At 41.9% G+C, this 23957-nt stretch overlaps 1 protein-coding gene across 16 annotated transcripts in view; it reads right to left on the reverse strand.

Annotated features, from left to right (window-relative positions):
- Nucleotides 1-2447: 2447 nt before the first annotated feature.
- Nucleotides 2448-23957, reverse strand: part of Ttll5 (tubulin tyrosine ligase like 5) — a 258831-nt gene continuing 237321 nt past the window's right edge. For 12 of the 16 annotated variants that reach the window (XM_076849829.2, XM_076849826.2, XM_076849824.2 and 9 more), the window contains one exon: nt 2968-3075. In XM_076849829.2, coding sequence (XP_076705944.2) covers nt 3053-3075 — 23 coding nt within the window. In that variant the 3' untranslated portion in view covers nt 2968-3052. Of the gene's footprint in view, nt 3076-4357; nt 4410-23957 lie in introns of those variants that run through there. The other 4 variants (XM_076849832.2, XM_076849823.2, XM_076849830.2 and 1 more) reach the window with 3 other exon arrangements.

The following is a 23957-nucleotide window of genomic DNA, read 5'->3' on the forward strand; positions in this document are numbered from 1 at the left end:
TGATCAATGGCCTAAGAGTGAGGCTAATTCTGTTATTGGGTTGTCTAAAGGAGCCAACCAGGAGCCCTTTCAGACTAGGGGCCTCTTGTTAGGACTTTGGGAAAAGAACCACTAGTGCTCTTTTGAGGTCACAGATCCCAGAGCAAGGCAGAATTCGGCTATGGCACTGGTGTCCACCCTGAGTGAGGAACCACCTAGCAGCTCCTAAAGACCACCTGCCCCCGGTGAGCTCACCTTAGCACTTGGAACAGTCTCTCTGAAGCACAGTTTGCGTGTTGAAGGATATACACCATAGGCTCAGGCGGTTTGTGGGTACAGGCCTCTGCCTTCCTGCTCTTCCGACTTTGGTCACCAGGACTTCTTTTCTGGCTCCATGTGTGCCCAGCCAATTCTCCAGGCCTCTCTCCGTCTTCATCCTGTGTCTTTCACTGTCCTTCAGAGGGGCTATAATGTGTCCCTGCCCTAAAATCCTGACGTGGGAGCGAGCTCCATCTTACCTTTGGAGCCAGTGGGTAGAGAGGGTGGTCCAGGAGACCAGCTGTAGCTGGTATTATCCCAAAAGTCACAGTGCGTTCACTTGTGGCTGCCATTCTCAAATTTCAGTGAGCCTGAGAATCACCTTTGTGTTTAGGGAAAATGTACAATTCCAGGCTGCAGCTCAAGAGCTGGCTTTATAAATGGGGCAGGGTCCAGGATGCCTAGGAACTGCATTCTGAAAAGTAGTGTGTTATATCCGACATTACTGGGCCTTACTTGGGGTTTCAATAAGAAACAAATAAACTTTTTGACCTTAGACTAAATCTCTGTTTTAATCCAACCTCATAGAACACCATTAGCACAGCTGGTGGTCCATCCTAATGAACCAACACAACTAGATGTGTTTCCTGAAGTATCCCAAAGAAAACAGAACATACTGCGATTCCAAATGTTTTCTTTTCTTTTTCTTGGTACTAGGGATTGAATCCAGGGACACTTTACCACTGAATTATATCCCTGGCCCTTTTTATTTTAAGACAGGGTCTTGCTAAGTTGTTGAGGCTGGCCTTGGACTTGAGATCCTCCTGCTTCAGCTTTCCAAGTAGCTGGGATTATAGGAGAGCACCACTGCACCCAGCCCAAATATTCTTTGTCAGAAAGCTACTCCTCCATTAAGCAGCTGATAGGGATAAGAGCAGAGTCTAGTGTCCAGCCTCCCCTTTCCACATTATCACTTACAGGTACTACAGACACTGGGATCAATGTCTCCAAAAATACATGCTAGTTTTGGGGAAGGGTACAGTGACATTGAAAATGATACCTAGGATTGGGGATATAGCTCAGTTGGTAGAGTGCTTGCCTTGCAAGCACAAGGCCTTGGGTTCAATCCCCAGCACCACCACCACCACACACACACACACACACACACACACACAAAAAAAAAAAAAAAAAAAAAAAGATACCTCTATTGGAAGAAGGCTTCAATAATCTGGTTTGTTACCAATAAAAATGAGAGGTCATGGGTACAGGAAGGGAGGTCAGGAATCTGGTTAGCACCTAGTCAACACACAGCGAATGAAGAAAGATATTAACTTGAGCATTTAAGTCTGATTAGTTATGTAGCCAATTCCCAGTATTACAGTTGCTTTCAAAGTTCTTTTATTAGACTCATACCCTCTTACCCCTTTCCACAAGATTCATTTGGTGAGTTTCTCCAAATCCCTTATTTCCCAACTCTATATATCAGCAGGAGATTATGGAGGGAGGAATTCTAATTTGTCTCTTAACCAACTCCCAAACAAGTGAACAGAGTTATGATGGTTCTCAAACCATGATCCAGGAGTCCCGGGAACATGTGGAATGGGGCCTCAGCCTGCACAGGCACAGTGCTTCAATGTGCCCAAACCTTTTTTTTTCAGTCCCCGGGAAGGCAATAAAGTCCCTTTTAATCTCTGTATGTCCCTTTCTCTTTGGATTTCAATGCTGAGCGAATAGGACCTTGTTGTAGAAGGCCCAGATTCTGGATTCTCCCTGAGTAACTCCCCAGGACAGCTAGGTCAAGCCTGTGGCCCGGCTCTCAGCCTTTTCTCCAGCAGCAGCCAGAGTGAGGACCTAGGGAAGGACAGCAGAGGCCAAGTGCTGCGTGGCCCAGGCAGAGCTGTTCTGTCCACATGGACTTTGAGGGAGGTGAAGGGCAACTGGACAGAGTCACATGCCACGAGAGGACCCCAGGGGCGAGCCTCCAGCTGCAGCCTGGCTGTGGAGAACCTGTACACAGGGCTTCCCAGGTGCTGCCCTGGGGGAACAGCCTGACCCATCATCTGCTGAAACACAAGTTCTTGAAAGCTTCCGTTTCTAACATGAAATTGAAAAAATTGTCCAGCAATGGAATAAAATGAAAAGTTGGTTCTATTTCAGTCTTGATTGTGAATACTGATTGTTGGGAATTAGTGAATAAAAAAAAAAGAAAAGAAAAAATAGAATTACTTTATTAATCTTAGAAATCAGTAATTCCAAAGGGTGCCTTTACCCTGGCTCATGTCAGCGCGGGCCAACTTGCCTCCACGCTCTGGGAAACGGGTGATGTGCGCTCCCTTCCCCAGGACCCCTCAAAGGGCAGAACACCTCTGGGAGGTCCTGCTATTGGGGCTTTAAGCTTGTACAAAGCAAACAGAGCTCAATACTGGAAAAGAAGAGGAAGCAAGATGCAAATAGCCAAAGAGCCTCTTTTATATCATCTCTGTGTGGCAGCAGGAAAGGGACAGAGGAGACCTGAGCAGGCTGGGGGGGAGTGAGGGAAGGTGAAGACACACGTGTGCTCGGACGAGTAGAGAAGGCCTCAGTTGAACGTCCCCACTGCCAAGTTCCACCCAAACCCAGAGGTTCTGTTCTCCTGTTGTCCTCGTCAGTGTCTCGCTTGACTGATGGCAACCATCTACTGCCACTTCTGCTTGAAGGCCTTGGGGACTCTGAGGCAGCAAAAAAATACTATGGACCCCTGGCAGCACTGGTGGATGCTTCACCCTCAGTCACGCGCCCAGGAGCAGTGGACAGGTTCTTCCTCTGCGTTCGCGGTTCATCTGTTAGTGTGAGCAGGATCTGGAAAGAGAATGCCAACCACTGAGTGACCGGAGAGAGCGGCTCACAGCTTCCCAGCAATGGATGGTTTTCCTAAAGAAATGCCGCCCGAATGTTCCCCTGGAAGAATAAATCTCTTGTTTTAACCACTTTTGCTAGAAACCTTCCTAAAACATTTGTTTTGCTGCTGCTGCTTTTTTGATAGTCTTCTTGGTTTTGTGTTTTTCTCTCTCTTGTAAAAAAACCTGTATTTTAGCTTATCTATTTATTTTTAAGACTCCACGGGCCTGGAGGTGTGGCTCAGTGGTAGAGTGCTTGCCTGGCACATGTGAGGCACTGGGTTCGATTCTTAGCACCACATAAAAATAAAGAGAGATACTGTCCATCTACATCTAAAATAAATAAACCTACAGATAAAATAAACAAACAAACAAACAAATAAATAAAAGAGTCCAGGCCTCATTATGTTGCCCACGCTAGTCTAGAACTGCTGGATTCAAGTGATCCTCCTGCCTCAGCCTCCCAAGTAGCTGGGACTACAGGAGCTCACCACCAGGCCCAAAGCCTGGGCAAGACAGTGAGACCCTGTTTCAATCTATCCATAAACAATGCCCCTGATTCTCAAATATGTTCATCTTTTCTAGAATCTCAGAGTCAGCGTTAGCATTTTGAGCTGCATGGAAAACTGTATAATTCCGTGTGTGTTTTGAGATTTTCAAAATCTTTCCTCAACGTCAGCCTGTCAGATAATGCTGTGTGTTCTACCCCCGTGCCTGCGTCCCCATGTGTCCCACCACCAAGTTTAAGGAAATGGAGATTCCTCCTCAGCATCCCTGCTAGACCCTCTCTGTTCTTTCCCATTCAGACTATCCTGAATTTTACATTTATCCTTCCCTTGTTTTTAACAGTGTTTGATCGCCACGTCCATGTGTCACTAGGTAATGTTTGGTGGGGTTCTTAGTGGTTTGAGTTTACAGTGCTCCTGTGGCTCTGTCTCAGTGGCCCAGTACGCCCCGGGAGCCCCTGGGGACAGCTCTGGGCTTACGGAGGGGAGGAATGCAAGGTCATCCACACTTGCTTCTTCACCTCTCTAAATGACAGTCCACACTCTCTGCGACAGGGACTGGGCTTCCCTCACTTTCTCTGCATCCCTTACAGATAGAGAAAAGGCCCGGCTCAGTTTACAGTTTTTGGTGACTCAAATGAGTTTACATAAAAAGAAAAAATGAGTTTACGCATCTCACTGTGTTTAGCTGGCGTTTTCCTGCTAGGAAGGAGGCCGAGCCTCTTTTCAAGTGTCTCCTGGGCATGCGTGTCTCCTCCGTGACATGGCTGGAGGTGCCTTGTTTATTTTCCTGTTGAGTTATTATTGCTTTTTAAAAGCAGCTTTATTGGGAGAATTCACATATCATACAATGTGCTCATCTAAGGTGTACAATTCCACAGCTTCTGCTATGTTTAGAGTCGCACCTTTATCACAAGTTCAGAAAGTTTTCATTACCTCCAAAGACACCCCGTATCCCTTAGCCATCACCCCTCTACTTCTCATGCTCCAGACTTAGGTAACCACTAATCAACTTTCTGTCTGTGTAGAATTCTCCTACTCTGGACATCTTAAATAAATGGAATCACACAACACACGGTCATTTGTGACTACCACCTTTCTCTTTCTCATAATAGTTTTTTTTGGGGGGGTGGGTACCAGGGATTGAACCTAGGGGTACTTAACCACTGAGCCACATCCCCAGCCCTTTCTATTTTTTATTTTGAGACAGGGTCTTGCTAAGTTGCTTAGGGCTTCGCTAAGTTGCTGAGGTTGCTTGGAACTTGTCATCCTCCATCCTCAGCCTCCTGAGCATGCACCACATGCCTGGATCACATAATGTTTTAATCACATAATGTTCCTCCACACTTTGATACACAATCATACTCTATTCCTTTTTATGGCTGAATAATATTCCATTGTGTACATATGCTACATTTTATATATCCATTCATCAGTTATGGACATTGGGGTTGTTTCTACCTCTTACTATTATCAATTATGCTGCTATAAACATTTATGTTCAAGTTTTTATTTGAACATGTTTTCATTTCTTTTGAGTATAAGTCTAGGAATGAAATTAATTGCTTGGTCTTATGGTAGCTCTATGTTTAACTATCTGAAGAAATGCTCACCTTTTCAAAAGTATCATTTTATATCTCCTATATTTGTTATCATCTCTTTTTGATTCTAGTCATTCTAGTGGGTAAGAGTGTACTCTGCCGTGGTTTTGATTTGCATTTCCCAGTCTGTGGGTTGTTGTTTCACTCCCTTTGAAGCACAGACTGCTGTGTCTTTGTCACCTTGTTGACAATGCTTTTGCTACCACATCTAAGGAACTGCTTATTGACTTGCAGGAGTTCTTTGCTTAATATTTAGACACTGATCTTGTGGTTCTATGCATTACAAATGTCTTCACCTAATTTTAAAAAATTGTTTTATGATTTATTAATTTGTAAGGAAATTCCTACTCAGATTGCATTTAGATATATATTTAACAAACAGTCTTTTCAGAAAACAATTTTTGTGTGTGTTTGGGGTACTGGGGATTGAACCTAGGAAGGCTCTACCCTCAAGCTACTTCCTGAGCCCTTTTAACATATTTTTAAAATTTTGAGACTGAGTCTTGTTAAGTTGCCCAGGTTGGCCCTGAACTTGTGATCCTCTTGCCTCCCTCTCCAAGTAGCTGGGATTACAGGTGTGTGCCACTGTGCCTGGCTAGAAAATGATATTTAAAAAAAAGTTTACACTTCTGAACAATCTGGGCATTGCAATAAATCTATGATGGTCAATTTTTTTTAAAAAAAAACACATTTTTAAAAATACACATTTTCAATTATACATGCAGAAAATAGAGAGTTTAATACACTTCCTGTTCCCATCCAGCTGTGAGGGTTACGGGGTCCCGGCCTGTTGCCTAGGCTGGCCTCCCACCCTGGTCCTCCGCCTCAGCCTTCTGGGTGGGTGCCCACCACTGTGTCGGGCTAACAGTCTACCTTCTGGTTTCCTCTCTCTTTGCATTGTTTTCTGGAGCAGTTTCAAAGCAGATGCAAGATCATTCATTATTAAATATTTCGGAATGTGACCTTAATGGATACAGACTAAATCCACGGTATCTTTGTGGTATCTTAGATGGTCTTAACTCTAATAAAGTCGAATTTATCAATTTTTACCTTTGTGGTCTGCACTTTTTGGTGTAATTTTAAGAAATCTTTTTTTATATTATGGTCATAAAGATTCTGTATTATAATGTCTTCTAAAAGATTTATATTTTTGCTTTTTCATACTTACATCTTTAATCCAACCTGAAATTATATATTCAGTGTAAAGCTCAGATCTAATTTTTTTCCTATACAATTACTAATTGTCCTAACATTATTCATTGAAAAATATGTCTGTTCTTCCTTTGACTGAAACACCTATTAGTCTTACATGGCTTCCATTTAGGAATTAGTTTTAGATTTCTCTATTTTATGCCAACACCATACAAGTATTTTAGCTTGATAGTTCTTTTCTGAAAATTTTTTAATTTTTTAATAGTTCACTTAGTTATACATAGTATACAGTTTTTAACATAATTATACAAGCATGGAATATAATTTGTTCTAATTCAGCCCCCATTACTTCCCTTTTCCATTCCCTTCCTTCTGTTCCCTTTCCTCTACTTTATTGATTTTCTATTTATTTATAGTTTAAAATTTTTTCCTACTATCTTTCCTATTCCTATCCACCCTCCTTCCCTTTATTTCCCTTTGTCTAATCCACTGAACTTCTATTCTTCCCCTCCCCGATTGGATTGTTGTGTGTTAGCATATACGTATCAAAGAAAACATTTGATCTTTGGTCTTTTTGGGATTGGCTTATTTCACTTAGCATGATAGTCTCCTAATAAATCCATTTACTGGCAAAAGTAATAGTTTCATCCTTTCTCATGGTTGAGTAATATTCCATTGTGTGTGTGTGTGTGTGTGTGTGTGTATATCACATTTTTTTTTTATCTATTCATCTGTTGGAAGGCACCTAGGTTGGTTTCATGGCTTAGCTATTGTGAATTGAGCTGCTATAAATATTGATGTGGCTGTGTCACTGTAGTATGCTGAAAGTCCTTTGGGTATATGCTGAGGAGTGGGGTAAGTGGTCAAATGGTGGTTCCATCCCAAGTTCTCTGAGGAATCTCCACACTTTTTACCAGAGTGGTTGCAACCATTTGCAGTCCCACCAGCAATGTATGAGTGTGCCTTTCCCCCACATCCTCGCCAACACTTATTGTTACTTGTATTCTTGATAACTGCCATTCTGATTCTTGTCATTTAGTTAGGGCAAGTCACACATAGCACCCTACCTTCCATCCCCATTCTTTAAGAGTATAAGAGTAATTCTTTTTTTCCTTCCATATAAATTTTAGAATCACTCTGTCAAATTTCAAAAAAAAAAAAAAAAAATTTAACACTCCCTGGAATCTATAGATCAGTTTTGTTAAGTAGCTACTCTGTTCATTCTGGCAGCTACCATGTAAAGTTGAGATCAGTATCTTGACCCTCTATTGTACAACACCAAGTGAGACCACTTTAACTCTGATCATTCCTCCCCTTGATTTACGTGGAATTATTTGGATGCTTGTACTTTCCCATTCCTCTAATCCGTGAGAACATTATCATCATTTTATTGTCCTTATCTTCCACATTCTTTGCTCATAATTCCTCCTGCATCTCAGACCTTCCCTCTGGTATCACTGTTTTCTGAATGAAATATGCTCTTCAGACTCTGTTTTGGAGATGGCCTACTAGTGATGAACTCCTTTGAACCTTACGTGTTGCAAAATGTATCTCGTCCTCACTCCTGAAGGGTATTTCTTTTTGAGGTACAGTTCTGGCTGGTGATTACACATTCCGTGGCTTTTCCTTTCTACTTACTACTGAGGAATTAGTGGTCAATCAGATTGGCATATTCCTTGGGAATCCCCCTGCTTTCTCTAGCTGTTCTGACGTTGTTGTCTTGCCTTCCAGGATGATGTGTCTTTTGTGATTCATTGCAATATGTATTCTTTCACTAGTTCTGGGAAGTTTTAAGCCATTATCTTTTCAAATATTGTCCCCTGCCCATCTTTTCTTTCCAGAACTCTAATTATATAGCTATTAGGCTTTCTCAATTGGTTTTCTGCTTTTTTCTCCCCTGTGTTCTATTCCAGATAATTTCTTTAATTATATCTTTTAGTTCATTAAGTCTCTCTTCAGCTGAGTCTAATTTACAATTAGGTCCACCCACTGATTTTTAAACTATAATAATTATTATATTTTTTAATTCTGAAAGAGTTACTTAGTTCATTTAAAATATGCATGGTCATAATCTTAATCTCTTGGTTTTACAAGAGATTATAAATTGTATTACAATTTCTCTAGTACATGATAAAATTAATTTTGCATTTTAGCACTTTAGTTTTTTCAAGTTCAATACTGTTATCTGTCGTTTCTGCTGGCTCATGGGTATTATTTCCTTGCTTGTTTTGTGATCTTAAAGTATAACCTTACATTTCTTAGAACTTTACCTGTGGGAATTATTTGAGGTTTGGGTTGAAAGAGGATTCCTCTAGATAAAATACGGATTTGATTCTGCTAAATGCTGGGTCCCTGTCAGCTTGAGACCACCTTAAACTAAATTTTTAGTCTGAAGTTTTCAGGATACCTAGAGAATATGAATTCATACTCCAGGTGAGGGCAGCCTGTGGTTACAGATTATCAGAGGAGGTTCCCCTAATCCCCTTCTCCACAGGCACCAAAGTCAAGATGGGCTATTTTCTTTCAGTGCCTGAAGGAGTAAAATGGAGTGAAAAGGAGGCTTCATTCTATCCTAGCTGTTTCAAATTCTCTCTCTTTCTCTTTCTTTCCCAAGGATTGTACCCAGGGGCACTTAACCACTGAGATTCCCAGCCCTTTGTATGTTTTCTTTTGAGACAGGGTCTTGCTAAGTTGTTTAGGGCCTCAGTAAATTGCTGAGACTCGCTTTGAATTCATAATCCTCCTGCCTCAGCCTCCCAGGTCGCTGGGATCACAGGCCTGGCCGTGGTCAACTTTTATATGAAGACTGCAGCCCAGCCTTTGAGGGCTCATCCTTATATGATGGGTCTCCTATAACTCCACACATTGGGGTTTGTTGTCCCTAACACCTGTGGTAATTCTGATCCAGAGCCACTTCAATCCACTCTCTTGCCTGATAATCCAGTGATGGGACTTATTAGAGAAAAAAGAAATACAGACAATTTCACATACAGCCTTTCTCCCACTTTTGTTAAGTAGCTACTCACGGCCTTTAAGGTCATGATGGTAGACTTGCGCACGTGCTCGCGCTCTCTCTCTCTCTCCTTCTCTCTCTCTCTCTCTCTCTCCCTCCCTCCCTTTTGGTAGGTCTTCAATACCAGCCACTAAAGTTCCCCATTTTCTTCATTTTTTGCTTACAAGTCCTAGCCTGGAAATTAATTAATTGATTTTCTTCTTTCTTTTTTGGTCAGCTGTGTACGAATATAACTGTCCTTGACAAGCTGAGTTGTGTTTATAAATAAATGGAGTTGCATCTTATTATCTTAGTTCTAAAGTCAATAAGCAACACAAACAAAATATAATCTGAGTCACCCTTAAACACCTTACAGCACCTATGAAATACCTATTCCAGTTTGGCCATTTCAGAGTCCTGTGAGCCCCGCTTCCCTCTAGCCTGCTGCTGATCTCTGGACACCTGGCTTGTAGTTAGGGCCACAGTGAATGAACATGTTTTTAGACACTGTGATCGACATTCTCCAAGGTGAACTGCACCTCAGAATCACCTCAAAATGGAAATCTGTGGGGAATGCGCAGGTTCACACTTCACACTCAGCAAGGAGAACAAACGCCCTGAGAGGAAAGGCAAAGACTCTTCAAAATGATCAAAATCACTGTTTTTTCCAAGTTTGGAGGGACCATGGGAGAGATTTTGTCTTGCCTGTGGTAGTGGGGACTGAACTCAGGAGCCCTCGACCACTGCTCCACACCCCCAGCCCTGTTTTGTATTTTATTTAGAGACAGGGTCTCACTGAGTGGCTTAGCACCTCGCCCATGGCTAAGCCTGGCTTTGAACTTGCGATCCTTCTGTCTCTGGGGTTACAGGCATGTGCCACCGCACTCGACTTTTATCCCTCCTTTTAAGTGAATACTAAATAAAATTAAAAATTTAATTTTAGATGGGCATTGTGGCCCATGCTTGTAATCCCAGCGCCCTGGGAGGTTAAGGCAGGAGGATGGCATGTTCAACGCCCCCATTTCTACCCCCCCACCCCCCGGGAACTTAGGGAGACCCTGTCTCAAAATAAAAAATATAAAGGGCTACGGAGGCAGCTCAGTGGTAGAGCACTTGCCTTGTATGCACAAGGCTCTGGATTTAATCCTAATATTGCATAAACAAAATAACTTGATTTTTAAAGTTACCTAAATGCAAAGACTTGTTTTGTTTCTCAAAATTGTCTCTACAGCTTTCCCACAGAAGGCCTGGGCAGTCTCTTCTGGTTTGATGAGAAAGGAAGTGAATGAAGCAATTTATTTATATCCTGAGTGACATTAGTAGAAAGGGACAGCTGGGGAGTGAGGGCCAACCTGCTGGCCCCTCACCTTCCTGGGCACTGCTCCAGTATGTAGGAATGAACAGGGCAGGCGCAGGAGAATCAGATCCATTTCACGAAACCCTGCCCGGGTGACACAAAGGCGCCGGGCACAGCTGCAAGGGGTTTGCTCAGAGCAAAGGCAGCCTCTGGGTGACACTGAAATGCAGCTTTGGGGCAGGGAGCTGATGACCACAGCAGCACTGCAGAGCAGAGCATGTGTGTCCTTCCAGAGATCCCTTCAGATTGCTAACTAACACGTGCGGTTCACGACGCGATGTCAAAACCAACCAAGATCAAGTGTCCAGCTACGGGGGAGGATTCGCTTTCTATTTTGCAAATGAGTTTTGATCATTTTAATAAAATGCTACTTTAAGGAATTCTACTATTGTAGTTTTTATACAATAAGCCTAATTCTTCTAAGAAAAATGCATATAACTTATTTCTGAAAATATATTTAACTCTTACAAACACAAAAAACCTACATTTCCCTTTTCTGGTTCATTTTCTTATTAAAACAAAGCAGTGGATGGGCGTGATAAAATTACATACTGGAACACAGAGAGGTCAACTTTTTAAAAAACATTTTTTCCCGTGCTGGAGATTAAACTCAAGGCCCCATGAATGCTACACCCCCACCCCCTGCCTTTTTAAAATTTTTGTTTTGAGACAGGGTGCCCAGGGTGGCTTTGAACTTGCCATTTTCTTGCCTCAGCCTCCCAAACACAATTGCACCCAACTGAAACATGTTTTCTTTTTGTAACTGTATTCAGATAGGGACTATCCTAAGGGTAGGGCAGACCATTTAAGATGAAATTTAAATAACTACACTTGATGAAAATTTAAAAATTGCAAGGCTGATCTAGATCAAAGTTTTTGGGATCTCATTCTGTGATCTAACTACCATGGTAGTTTTGAAGCACAATCTACCTATCTATTATATTTGGTCAATATGTAATATCTAGATTTACCAAAAAATGACTCAATCATTCCAAGGAAATGACTTATGAGAACTTCTTTACTTTCTTAAGAAGATTAGTTTGCAGAGAGCTCTGGTAATGGAGAGTAGCACAGTAAACAATGAATGCAAAGGGTTTTAATCTAATTTCTGCCTTTCCCTTGTCTCACCTTGGGGCTTTAATACTACTAATGATCACTGTTTCCCGCTGTCTGTAGAAAATCTTTGGGGTTGAAGAATGGAGTCTTACACAGTTTTGAGTTCTAAAGAACAGACTGACATTGGTAGGGATTTCATCTGTTCCAGAACAATAACTTCTACTCAAGAGAAATGTTCAGCCTGGTCCTCCCAGAGGAGATGCAGCACTGGTGGGTCACAGGATGCTGGCTGCCAGTTCTATGGATCAAAAGAGCAAACTTTCAACTATGAGGAAGAGCAGGAGTAAGGAAGGAACTCAGACTGGGGTGGTGGCTCAGTGGTAGAGCGCTTGCCTAGCATGTGTGAGGCACTGGGTTGGATTCTCAGCACCACATATAAATAAAATAAAATCAAGTCCATTAATAACTAAAAAGATATTTTTAAAAAGATAGACTACTTAAAATAAAAAAAGAAGGGACTCTAGACAGTGGCTTTGAAACTTATTTTGGACTGTATAGTAAAAAAAAAACGTCACTGAACAAATGCATTCATATCTTTATGACTCAAATAGAATTCTCATACTACTTTATTATACACGGATCCTGGTGGTTTTCTTTCTACTCCATTCTGTTCCACTGGGGAGGTGGGGCAGTTGATGACTCTGCCCCCTCTTGTGCTAGTAAATGTTTAAGGGCTTTAGATGATAAAACAAAAGTCCCAACTCTGTATTGTTGGCTGATTTCCACCCCAACTGAGCTCAAAGAACCAACGTGAAGCTTCTGAAGGCATAGCTGGGAAGGGACAAGCCTACATGTGACTCATTAAATTGATTTGATGGCTCACTAGTAGGTCAGGTCCCAGGTTCAAGACCTACCATTCTACCCTGCATTCTACCATTTCCTACTATTCAGAAGGGAGTGAGAGGGGCCAGCACACACGCAGGCAGGCAGGGCGTGGCTGGAGGAAGCAGGTCTCTGGGGAAAAGCCCTCAGGACTATACTTATCCTCCCTCCCTGCATCTATGAGCAGAGCAGCTTTCCTCTGCCACACCTTTCTGCCATGAAGTTCCTGCCTTAGAGCCTTTGACCATGGACTTAAACCTCTGAAACTGTGAGCCAAAATAAAACCTTCCTTCTCTAAATTGTTCTTCGCAGGTATTTGTCACAGTGAGGAAAAGCTGACTAACACAGGGGCCACTCTGGTCTCTACTAGACTGAGTTGCTAGTGCTAGTTGGCATTTGGTAGAAAATTAATTTTGGAACTATTTTTTCAAGAGAACCACAGAAAGGAATATGTAAGTCTCAGGTGGAAAAAAAAAGGGAAGTAAGAAATATTCCTCATGTAATTGGTGTGGTGAATAACTAACAATTATGTGAAAATTATAGCACCTGGGTATAGCAGGTGCTCAATAAATAGAGATTACCATCAAGATCGTTTGATTTTTTTCAAACTGTAGTAAAAAAAAGGAGAAATAGAAAACTCAAATTACTGTATGAGACAATATAGCATGAGTTTAAATCATTGAGGAGTTTACATCACTAATTGAGGAGTTTATAACATTTCTTCTAGGACTCTTAAAATTCCTATTTGTGTTGTTTAAAAGTAATCCATGAGTGAATTTTTTTAAAAGGCCAACCAATACCCCAGGGCATTCTTTTATCCTTGACTCTGGTCTCCACCACAGACTCTGCCTGGTATTAGGGTATGAATATGTACGTGTATGCACCTTTTGCAGGGCAGTCTATGCAGATATATGCATATATATATATATCTCAATGCATCTCAAAAATTATCCCTTATTCACAGAAACATCTACTTCACAAGAACTCTTTAGGTAGCCCATAGAAATGTCCAAACCCTAAGACACCTGCTTGGTGGTCTGGTGAGACCCTCCCCTCCTCTCTCTCTCTGGTTCCACAGCTGTTTTTGTAGTAAAGGTTTGGCAGTTTAGTGGGAAAGAAAATACTCTCAAGAGGAAGAGGAGAGGAGAGGGGGGTTGTCTCTGAGGGGAATTGAAACCACACACCCCCTTTGTTCCACAGTTTTAGAGGGGTTCCACAGCTTTTTGTAAGAAAAACTGAAATGGACCCTAGAATCAGCCTGTCATCTTGTTATTGCAACTAGGAGATAACAGGAAATGACTTCTTCCTCTCTTAAAATGAAGGCTCACCTACAGCAGTTCCTCTAGCAGGAGTTAATTTATTGAAGCATATTATTTGGAGATGTAGTGGTCTGAAAAGCAAAGGTAAAATTTTCCCCTGATATTAGCATCACTTAGGAAACACAAAAGAGCCCCGTTGGTGAAAAGAAGTTTGACTTTGGCTGAGATCTGACAGCTGGGCCACATAGATGCTGATGGTTAGACAAACATTAGACAATCAAACTAATTTTAGAGGCTACCGTGACTGGGAACCCAGTGTACTTACTGGGGAATCAGATGTCAGCTCGCTATCTCCACAAAGCAGATGTCCTCTGGATTCTTTGAACTAAAGCTAGGGTTCAACAATCACCAGTCTCTTGTCAAGTTCTTCCTATAAGTTCTCAAAGGCTTCTGAATCTGTCTGCTATTTTATATTTATCATCCAAACTGATCCACACAGCCCCTTCATCATTTTTATTACTCTTCCCTGGTTTCCTAAGCTGTCTCATCTCTGGGGATTATGGCACGCTGCATGCCCACCTCCCACCCGTTCCCATCTATCCCCCTTTATGTCCACGAGCGACGAGAATGATTAGAGCAGTTTCTCAACCTCTTCTGACCTGTGTTCCAACAGCTGAGAAGATTCTGTTCAGTTTTACTTTCTGTAGTTTGTTTTATGAAAGCTATAAATTTCTTTGCACTCTCCATACATAAAATTATATTAGAGTTTGACTCCACTTTAAAACCTAAGATACCCCTCCTCTTTCTCATCTCTCCCGTGTGTATGCACACCCCTGGCTGAAAATCACTGTATTACACTTAGACTTAAGGATTCAATGTACCATTTCTCTTCAGCCTGGTCCATAAAATGCTCTTGTTCACTCTCAAAAAACCTCTACCTAAATGGTACGATAGTCTATAGATGAACCCAGCCAGGGTAGCCATGTATTTGGTGAGGTTGAATCTACTTGATTGTATTAAAATTTCCAAACTGTTAATCTCTTTTATTTTTTTTTTGGGGGTGGGAAGTACCAGAGATTGATCTCAGGGGCACTCAACCACTGAGCCACATCCCCAGCCCTATTTTGTATTTTATTTAGAGACAGGTTCTCACTGAGTTGCTTAGCTCCTCGCTTTTGTGGAAGCTGGCTTTGCACTTGTGATACTCCTGTCTCAGCCTCCCCAGCCACTAGAATTACAGGCATATACCACTGTGCCTGGCTATGCTTTATTTTTAATTTTTAAAAAAACTAAAAAACAAGGCCATTGTGAGAGTAGTCCATAGGACGGCCTCCGGTGATTCTTAACTCCTGGTATTCACACCCCTTGAGTGTATACTGGACTTGAGCATTATCTTCTAAGAAAGAGAACCCAGAAAAAGTTTGGGGATGTTACTTCCAGAATTAAGTTATAAAAAGATTATGGTTTTGGCCTTGGGTGCCTTCTCACTGCCTCATGGACTGCTTGCCCAGGGGAGGCCAGCTGCCATGTCACAAGGCAGCTGTATTAGTTTGCTAGGGCTGCTATAACAAAATAGCACATCCTGAGTAGCTTAAATAACATAAGTTCATTTTCTCTTAGGTTCTGGGCTAGAAGTCCAAGATCAAGGTGTTTCCCAGTTGGTCTTTCTCCTTGGCTTCTAGATAGCTACTTGCTCATTGTGTCCTTATGTGTTTTTTTTTTCTTTGAGAATCCACATTCCTGGTGTTTCTGTGTGTCCAAATTTCATTTTCTCATAAGAAGTCAGTTTGGATGAGGACCCAGTCTAACAGTGAATTTTAACTTAATCATCTCTTCAAAGGCGCATCTCTGAATACAATCACTTTCTGAATATTGAGGACTATAGCTTTGACATACAAATTTTGGGAGGACACAAATTCAGCCCATAAAAGCAGACATTGGAGAGACCCAAATGGAAAGGGGCTTGCTAACCACTATGCCAGTGAGCACGCAAGCAGACACCAACTTCACCCTTCAGAGGAGATCACACTCCCAGCTGACAGCAAGACTGCAACTTCGAGACCTTGGCCAGAGGTTCCCAGCTAATTAGGAAGGCTGACCACAGAAACTGAGACAATAAATGTTGACAGAACCAAAATTTGGGGGTAAAATGTGTTATGAGCAATATATAACTAATACAACCAATAACCTCACCTATCAACAACTAAAACTGTGGAATTAACTGGAATTAACTGCATGAAGATGTGTCAACTTGAACTTTTTCATTAACTGAGGTTAAAGTCAAATATGTCTTTATTTCAAACCTTGCTACAAATGAAATCAGTGTACTTTTCTGCCAAAAGTAACTGAGTCTTTAATGACTGAAGACTAAGACTGCTTTAGGTGTCACTTGATAGTAAAAAAGGCCAACAAGTACACTGTCACATGCAATACCTCATCTAGCTTTCACACTGACCCATGAAAACAACACTACAACTATTTTAATTCATGTGTAAGCAAAGCATCTAACATGTAGTAGGTCTTAAAAATGATTTCCAAATGAAAGTATTTCCATTTTACAAGGACAAACCTGAATCTAGAGAGGTCAGCTAATGTGTGAGATTGCACAGCTGCTAAGTAGCAGGTGGGGGAGGAGAACTCAAGTCCAGGAAGCTTTCTGCTCCACCACCTCCCCTTAGGTATTAGCTGTCTGCATCTCTCTTCCTTGAAGTTATGGGTAAAAACATGTAAGAACATAATAAAAACGTTTTGTTAACTGACATTTTATTTTACTTTTTTCCAATGTGGGCTGTGCTGGAACGAACAAGAAGTAGACAGAAGCAAATAACTACATTCCTTTTTTTTTTTTTCAATCTTTTCAGTCATACATGACAGTAGAGTGTATTTTGACATATCATACATACATTCTTGTGGTTGTATATGATGTGGACTTTCACTGATCACGTATTCACATATGAACACAGGAAAGTTACGTCGGATTTGTTCTACTGTCTTTCTCATTCCCATCCCCCCTCCTTTTCCCCATTCCTCCCTATCCAATCTGGTGAACTTCCACACAACCGACCCCCAGCCCCATTGTGAGTTATCATCCGAATATCAGAGAGAACATTCAGCCTTGGTTTTTTGGGATTGGCTTATTTCACTTAGCATGATAGTATCCAGTTCCATCCATTTGCGGGCAAATGTCATAATTTCATTTTTCTTTATGGCTGATGTGTAGTCCACTGTGTATATGTACCACATTTTCTTTATCCATTCATCTGTTGAAAGGCATCTAGGTTGGTTCCCTAATTAGCTATTGTGAGTTGAGCTGCTATAAACATTGATCTGACGGCGTCACTGTAGTACGCTGATCTTAAGTCCTTTGGGTATACACTAGGAGTGGGATAACTGGGTCAAATGGTGGTTCTATTCCCAGTTTTCTGAGGAATCTCCATTACTGCTTTCCAGAGTGGTTGCACCCATTTGCAGTCCTACCAGCAGGGTATGTGTGAACCTTTCCCCACACATCCTCACTAACATTTGTTACTTGTATTCTTGGTAATTGTCATTCTGACTGGAGTAAGATGAGATATTTTTCATACATTTGTTGATCATTCATATTTCTTCTTCTGTGAAGTGTCTTTCAGTTCCTTTGCCCATTTATTGATTGGGTTATTTGGTTTTTTTGGTGTTAAGTTTTCTGAGATTTCTATATATTCTGGAGATGAATGCTGCATCTGAGGTGCAGGTGGCAAAGATTTTCTCCCATTTTGTAGGCTCTCTCTCTTTTCATATTCTTGACTGTTTTCTTTGCTATGAAGAGGATTTTAAGTTTGACACAATCCCATTTATTGATTTTTCATTTGATTTTTTGCGCTTTAGGAGTCTTGTTGAGGAGTTTGGTTCCTAAACTGACATGATGAAAATTCAGACACAGGGTCCCTGGTCTAATGCCTAGGTCCTTGTGCAGGGTGAGAGACAGGAGTCTAATTTCATTTTACTACATATGGATTTCCAGTTTTCTTAGCACCATTTGTGAAAACTACATTCTAAAAATATTCAGAAATATGGGCACACATATTCTAGCTTGCTACTGAGTTCATTCTAGAATATTTGTACCTAACTCTCCTAGTGGATTTAATGCTCTTAGCTGATTAAAGACTTTCATGTACTTTAATAAGACTCATATACCTAGTCATACATGAGTGAAGTAGCACAGCCTCTTAATACCAAGGAAATGTGATTGCAAAAGTAAGCAGAGTTTCTGTTTCCTTTTAGAAGTCCAAGGGACAAAAAGAAGTATAGAAGCAGTTATTAAAACACTTACAGGGGTTGGGGTTGTGGCTCAGTGGTAGAGTGCTCGCCTAGCATGCATGAGGCACTGAGCTTGATCCTCAGCACCACATAAAAATAAAATATATTGTGTTCACCTAAAACTAAAAAATAAATATTAAAAAAAACTCACAGTAATTTACAGGGTATGAACACTGTTTAGATGATCTTAATACTAACCAGAGACTTATTTGATGAATGTTAAATATTATAATATCAATAAAATTTATCTTTTATCCTACATTCACTTACCAAAAATCTACTAAATGTCCAGTGCTGGGAAAAGCATCGATGATGCAGAGGTGAATACCATAATTCCTCATCTCTTTATAAATTTATATTGCAAGTAGAGGCCAGCAAGTCAAAATCAAATGAATCAAATAAAATATTCCATTCCAGAGGCAGGGCCAGGGTGCTTCAGTAGTGATGGTAAGAGACAGGATTTCTAGAAAGCAAACATCTTGTGCAACAGTAGGGAAGCTGGAGACAGCATGGCGGCATCTAGAATGACTGGGATTTAAAGGTATGGTTGGGGAATATGGGAAGAGAAAGGGAAGACCAGAGGGCTTTGGTAACCCCAGTGGGAGTTTGCACTTTCAACAGAGGCTTGAAGACTGTACAGTAGAGAAGCATCACAATCTCGTTTGTTTGTTTTTGGTACTGGGGAATGAACTCAGGGGCACTCAGCCACTGAGCCACATGCCCAGCCCTTTTTTTGTATTTTATTTAGAGAAAGGGTCTCACTACGTTGCTTAGTACCTCACCATTGCTGAGGCTGGTTTTGAACTCATGATCCTCCTGTCTCAGCCTCCCAGGCCGCTAGGATTAGAGGTATGCACCACCACACCTGGCCCAATTGTTTTTAAAGATCACTTTAAAAGCTGCAAGGATGGGAACAGTGGGCTAAGACTGACGGTGAAGAGATCAGTACGGAAAGCACTGTAGTAATTCAACAAAAAGTGATTATGCACTAAGGCGTGGGTTTGAAAGAGACTGGACCTGACATTTCAGAATTATTAAAGGGGAAAGTATAATAATTGATAACCATCGGAGGCGTTGGGGAGGGGAGGAGCTAGAAAGACTCAGGTTTCTGGCTTCTAGGGAGAGGTCACAGGAGGAGGGGACTGAGGGGATGACAAGTTCAATTTGGGACCTTGTGCTTGAGGCCTGTGTGACCCAGGAGATGCCTAGAGGTGGCTGGGATGGAGAGCCAAAGAGAAGCACGGGCCGGAGAAGGGCTGCTGTGTCCGTGTCTAGGAGTGTGGTGCCCCCAGAATTGGGCAGTGAATGACCCGCCTGGCTGGAGGTTCACGGTGAGACTGTCCTCCATACAGGAGGTCAACTGGAAAGAAGGGAGAGGACCAAGGACAGGATCCTAGAGAATAATGAAAATTCCCAAGTAAGCAAAGGATGAGAAGTTTTATAAGAGAAACACAGAAAGGATGGCACAGGGAAGCAGGTAAGCAGCATTTCTCAGAGGACTTGACTGTGGAGGCCTGTCGGCATGAATGCACTTTGGGAAACATGGCTCTAACATAGCCGAGGACCCTGCGCCCACAGAGCTTTGGTGACTGACCTCAGGGCACACAAACAATAGCCTAGTTGAGATGAGAACCAGTTTTTCTGATTTTAATTTGGGTCCTCTTCATCACCCTTCTGGTATGTGACTGACTTTTTTGTTCTAAACCCTTCACGGAGAGGGCAGAGCCTAACAGTGATACCACTGATCCACAGAAATTCTGACTTCCGGGATGTAGAGATTCCCTCCTTTGGTAGCAATGACAAGATGATCTCTCTGTGAGCCTGTCAGCTGCTCTGTGGCCATGAAATAAACTGGGAGGGTGGGGAGGGGGCAGGAGGAGGAGCTCCTGGGATGCTTTAGGATGCTTAAAAGAAAAATGGATTTATGCCGAGGATAATTCCTGAACAGATGTGAAACCGAATACTTCATATCACGATCCTGCCCTCACTCTGGAAGGGAAATAAAATAGCAGGATTAGCCTGCTCTTCATCTGACCGTGCTTTGTTCCTTTCAGAACTCCCATGACCAGGGCACATTCCGCTTCCTGCTCCTCCCTTCCTACAGCAACTAGGGGAGAGCCCTGGGCGGGGAAGAGGCTTCCCTTCCTTCCACCCCTCACCAGGCACGGCCCTCCCTTTACCCCAGGACAGGCTGGGTACCCTGTCCAGAGCCATCAGGAAGTGGTATTTACAAATGTCATTTAGAATGCTGATATCGATCTGGGGGGAGGGAGAAATTACAGTTTAATTACGGTGCTCTCATACAGACCAAAAAGTGACTCATAATATTTTTTCTTCTCTTCATAAAAGCCAAGTTTTGTGAGATGGATGAATTTTTAAGTAAAACCCTAACATCTTGATCAGGTAATAACAAGTAAAGCAGAAACACACACAGAGTCCACACCCTGTATATTACACGCGTGCGCGTGTGTATTTATATATTTTCCCATTCATCCAAAGGTGCTGGAGCTATGATCTAATAACTCAAGTGTCAGTGCATAAACTCTTCTATGAGAGACAAAAGGCCTGAAGTTTGGTTTAGCTAAGAAACGCTGTGTCCCTAATGATACTGGCAGCAAGGCCAGGATTTCAGAGGGAGCTGGGGAGCAGTCACCTCCTTCTCGGGACCAGGCTTGATTGGAAAGGGTTAGCCCAGACACGACCTCTGGTGCTCCCTGGAAATGAACACCAAGAGCATCCTGGCCAGCCAGGGGCTGGGTCACTTGAGGTATCGCTAAGAGTCACCTTTCAAAGCCCAAACCACTTGTTCATTCATATCACAATCAGGCAAGGAACTATGTCAAAGGAGGGGTGCTCAGGAGCTGCAGAATTAAAGGGATTAACAAAGGGAGAGGAGCAACGGGTGGCAGTGCCTGCCTCATCTGCAGCTGCTCTTGTGGATTTGGAGCACGAGGTGAAGCTTAAGGGCCTGAAACTATAGTCAAGGTCCTCCTTGCCCTGTGCCACAGAAAGACTCTGGAGCCTGACACCTTTAGGTCGGGCCTAGGGACAGCTGCCAGCCTCCAAGTGCACCACCTTCCTTGGAAGCATGAAATGCGAAGGGCAACCTTGGGATTCAGGTCTCTCCGCCTAAGATCTTATAGCACTCCTACTGCTCAGGAGCTGGTCAGACGCCTGTTGAATTTATTAGCCTTTTAAGATTGAGATACAGTTTACATCTAAATAAAATCTACCATGTAAAGCCTACAATTTGCCAGGCGCAGTGGCGCATGCCTGTAATCCCAGTGGCTTCTGAGGCTGAGCCAGGAGGATCGCGAGTTCAAAGCCAGCCTCAGCAAAGTGAGGCGCTAAGCAACTCAGTGAGACCCTGTCTCTAGATAAAATACAAAACAGGGCTGGGATGTGGCTCAGAGGTCGAGTACCCCGGAGTTCAGTCCCCAGCACCCCCGTTCCCCAAAAGCCTACAATTTGGTGACCTGGGTTGTGTAAATCACCACGATCTAATTCTTAACCATTATTTTCATTATTCCAGAAAGAAACCCCATTTCCCATTTCTTTCCCTAATCCCAGTTTGGGACATTCACTAATCTACTTTCCGTTTTTATGGATTTTCCTATTCTGGATATTTTACACAGACATCATGTGGCCTTTTGTGACTGGCTTTACGTGCATAGCATAACACTTTCAAGGTCCACCCATGCTGTAGCCTGTGTCAGCACTTGACTCTTTTTTGTAGCTGAATACTATTTCACTGTCTGTATATACATTTTGTTTATCCATCACCTGGTAGACATTAGGTTGTTTCCACATTCTGGCTGTTACGAGGAATGCTGCTATGTACATTCATACACCCACATATATGTGGACATACATTTTCATTTATCTTAAAAATATACATAGAAGCTGTATTGCTGGGTCGTATGAAATCTGTATGTTTAACTGAGGAACTGCCAAACTTTTTTTTTTCAAAGCAGCTATATCTTTTTACACTGCTACCATCAATGTATGAACATTCCAATTGCTCGACATCCTTACCAACTCTTATTATCACCTATCTTTGGATTACAGCCATCTTAGTGGGTATGAACTGGTATCTCATCGTGCTTTTGATTTGCATTTTCCCAATGGCACATCTTGCCTTTATTTTTGGTACTGTGATACAGCTTCATCCCTAGGCCCTTTAAAAATTTTTTATTTTGCAACAGGGTCTTGGTTAAATTGCCAAGACTAGCCTCAAACATGTGATTCTCTTGCCTCAGCCACCTAGCTGATTACAGATATGGGCTGCCATGCACCTGGCATCTTTTTAGGTACTAAGTGGCCATTTATCTATCTTCTTTGCACCAACATCTATTGAAATCCTTTGTTCATTTAAGAAATTGGGTTACTTGTCTTTTGATTATTGACCTGTAGGAGTCTGGATTATATTCCGGATACAAGGCCCTTGCAATATACATGATTTGCAATTATTTCTCTCTTATTCTACAGACTGTCTTGAAGCACACAATGCAAAAAGAGTTCCAATCTCTCTGGTTGTGTTGTTGCATGTGCTTTATGGTGTCATATCTTAGAAAGTGCTGCTTAGTCCAAAGACATGTTGATTGACTCGTAGGTATTTGTCTAGGAATTTTATGGTTTCGATCCTTCAGGTCTTTTATCAATTTGGGGTTAACTTTTGTGTACGGTGTGAGGTAGGGGTCAAACATCATCCTTTTGCATGTAGATAACCAAAGTCCCAGTGCCATTTGTTGAAGAAATCGTTCTCTCTACACTGTATTGTCTTGGCACCCTTGTTGAAAATCAATGTCCACAGATGTATGAGTTTATTTCTGGACACTTTATTTTACCTATCTAGTCTATGTCACACTGTCTTGATTACTGGGGCTTTTGTGTTCACTATTGGTTTTTAATGCTGTTTAAAGCTCTGGCTCAGTACTGCTCAGTCGACTGCTATTTTGGATCATCCATGCTGTTCCAGGTCTCAGTGCTATTCTTTTTGGAGAACCTCCACAAAAACCTGAGTACAAGGAAGCTTTTCATTAAATGAAACAAGAGTCATTAAGAACCTCTCTCAGTCTTTTCTTTTTTCCTTTGGCCAAACTAGGGATTGAACCCAGGGGGTGCTCTACCACACAGCTATATCCCCAGCTATTTTCTTAGTTTTTGAGACAGGGTAATTTGTTAAGACTGGCCTCAAACTTGGCGATTCTCCTGCCTCAGCCTCCTGGATAGCTGATATAGGTGTACGCCACTGTACCTGGCCTTCTGTTTTTAAAACAGTTGTACTGTGAACAAAATCCTGAGATAAAACTTGGGGGGAGAATTTCATATGGTTAAAAATATTATGCTTGGGCTGGGGATGTGGCTCAAGCGGTAGCGTGCTCGCCTGGCATGCGTGCGGCCCAGGTTTGATTCAGCACCACATACAAACAAAGATGTTGTGTCCGCCAAAAACAAACAAAAATATTTAAAAAAATTCTCTCTCTCTCTTTAAAAAAAATATGCTTATGTCTAAGTAATTTAAGAATCCACATAATCATTATTCTGTTGCAGGATAATCAAGAGCAAGTAGTAAATAACTTATGTAAATAGATGTGGTGTGTCATAATTTTATGCAGTACCTAGAACAAACATCATTTTCATTAACATGCTTAGTCTGTTTTTCCCTCTAGGGCTCATTTTTTCCATCTTCCTCATTTACAGTGGCCATGCTAACTCTTCTAGAAAGATGAGGATTCTCAAG

Source organism: Callospermophilus lateralis, chromosome 3 (genome assembly GCF_048772815.1).
Source record: "Callospermophilus lateralis isolate mCalLat2 chromosome 3, mCalLat2.hap1, whole genome shotgun sequence".
Taxonomy (NCBI): Eukaryota; Metazoa; Chordata; class Mammalia; order Rodentia; family Sciuridae; genus Callospermophilus; species Callospermophilus lateralis.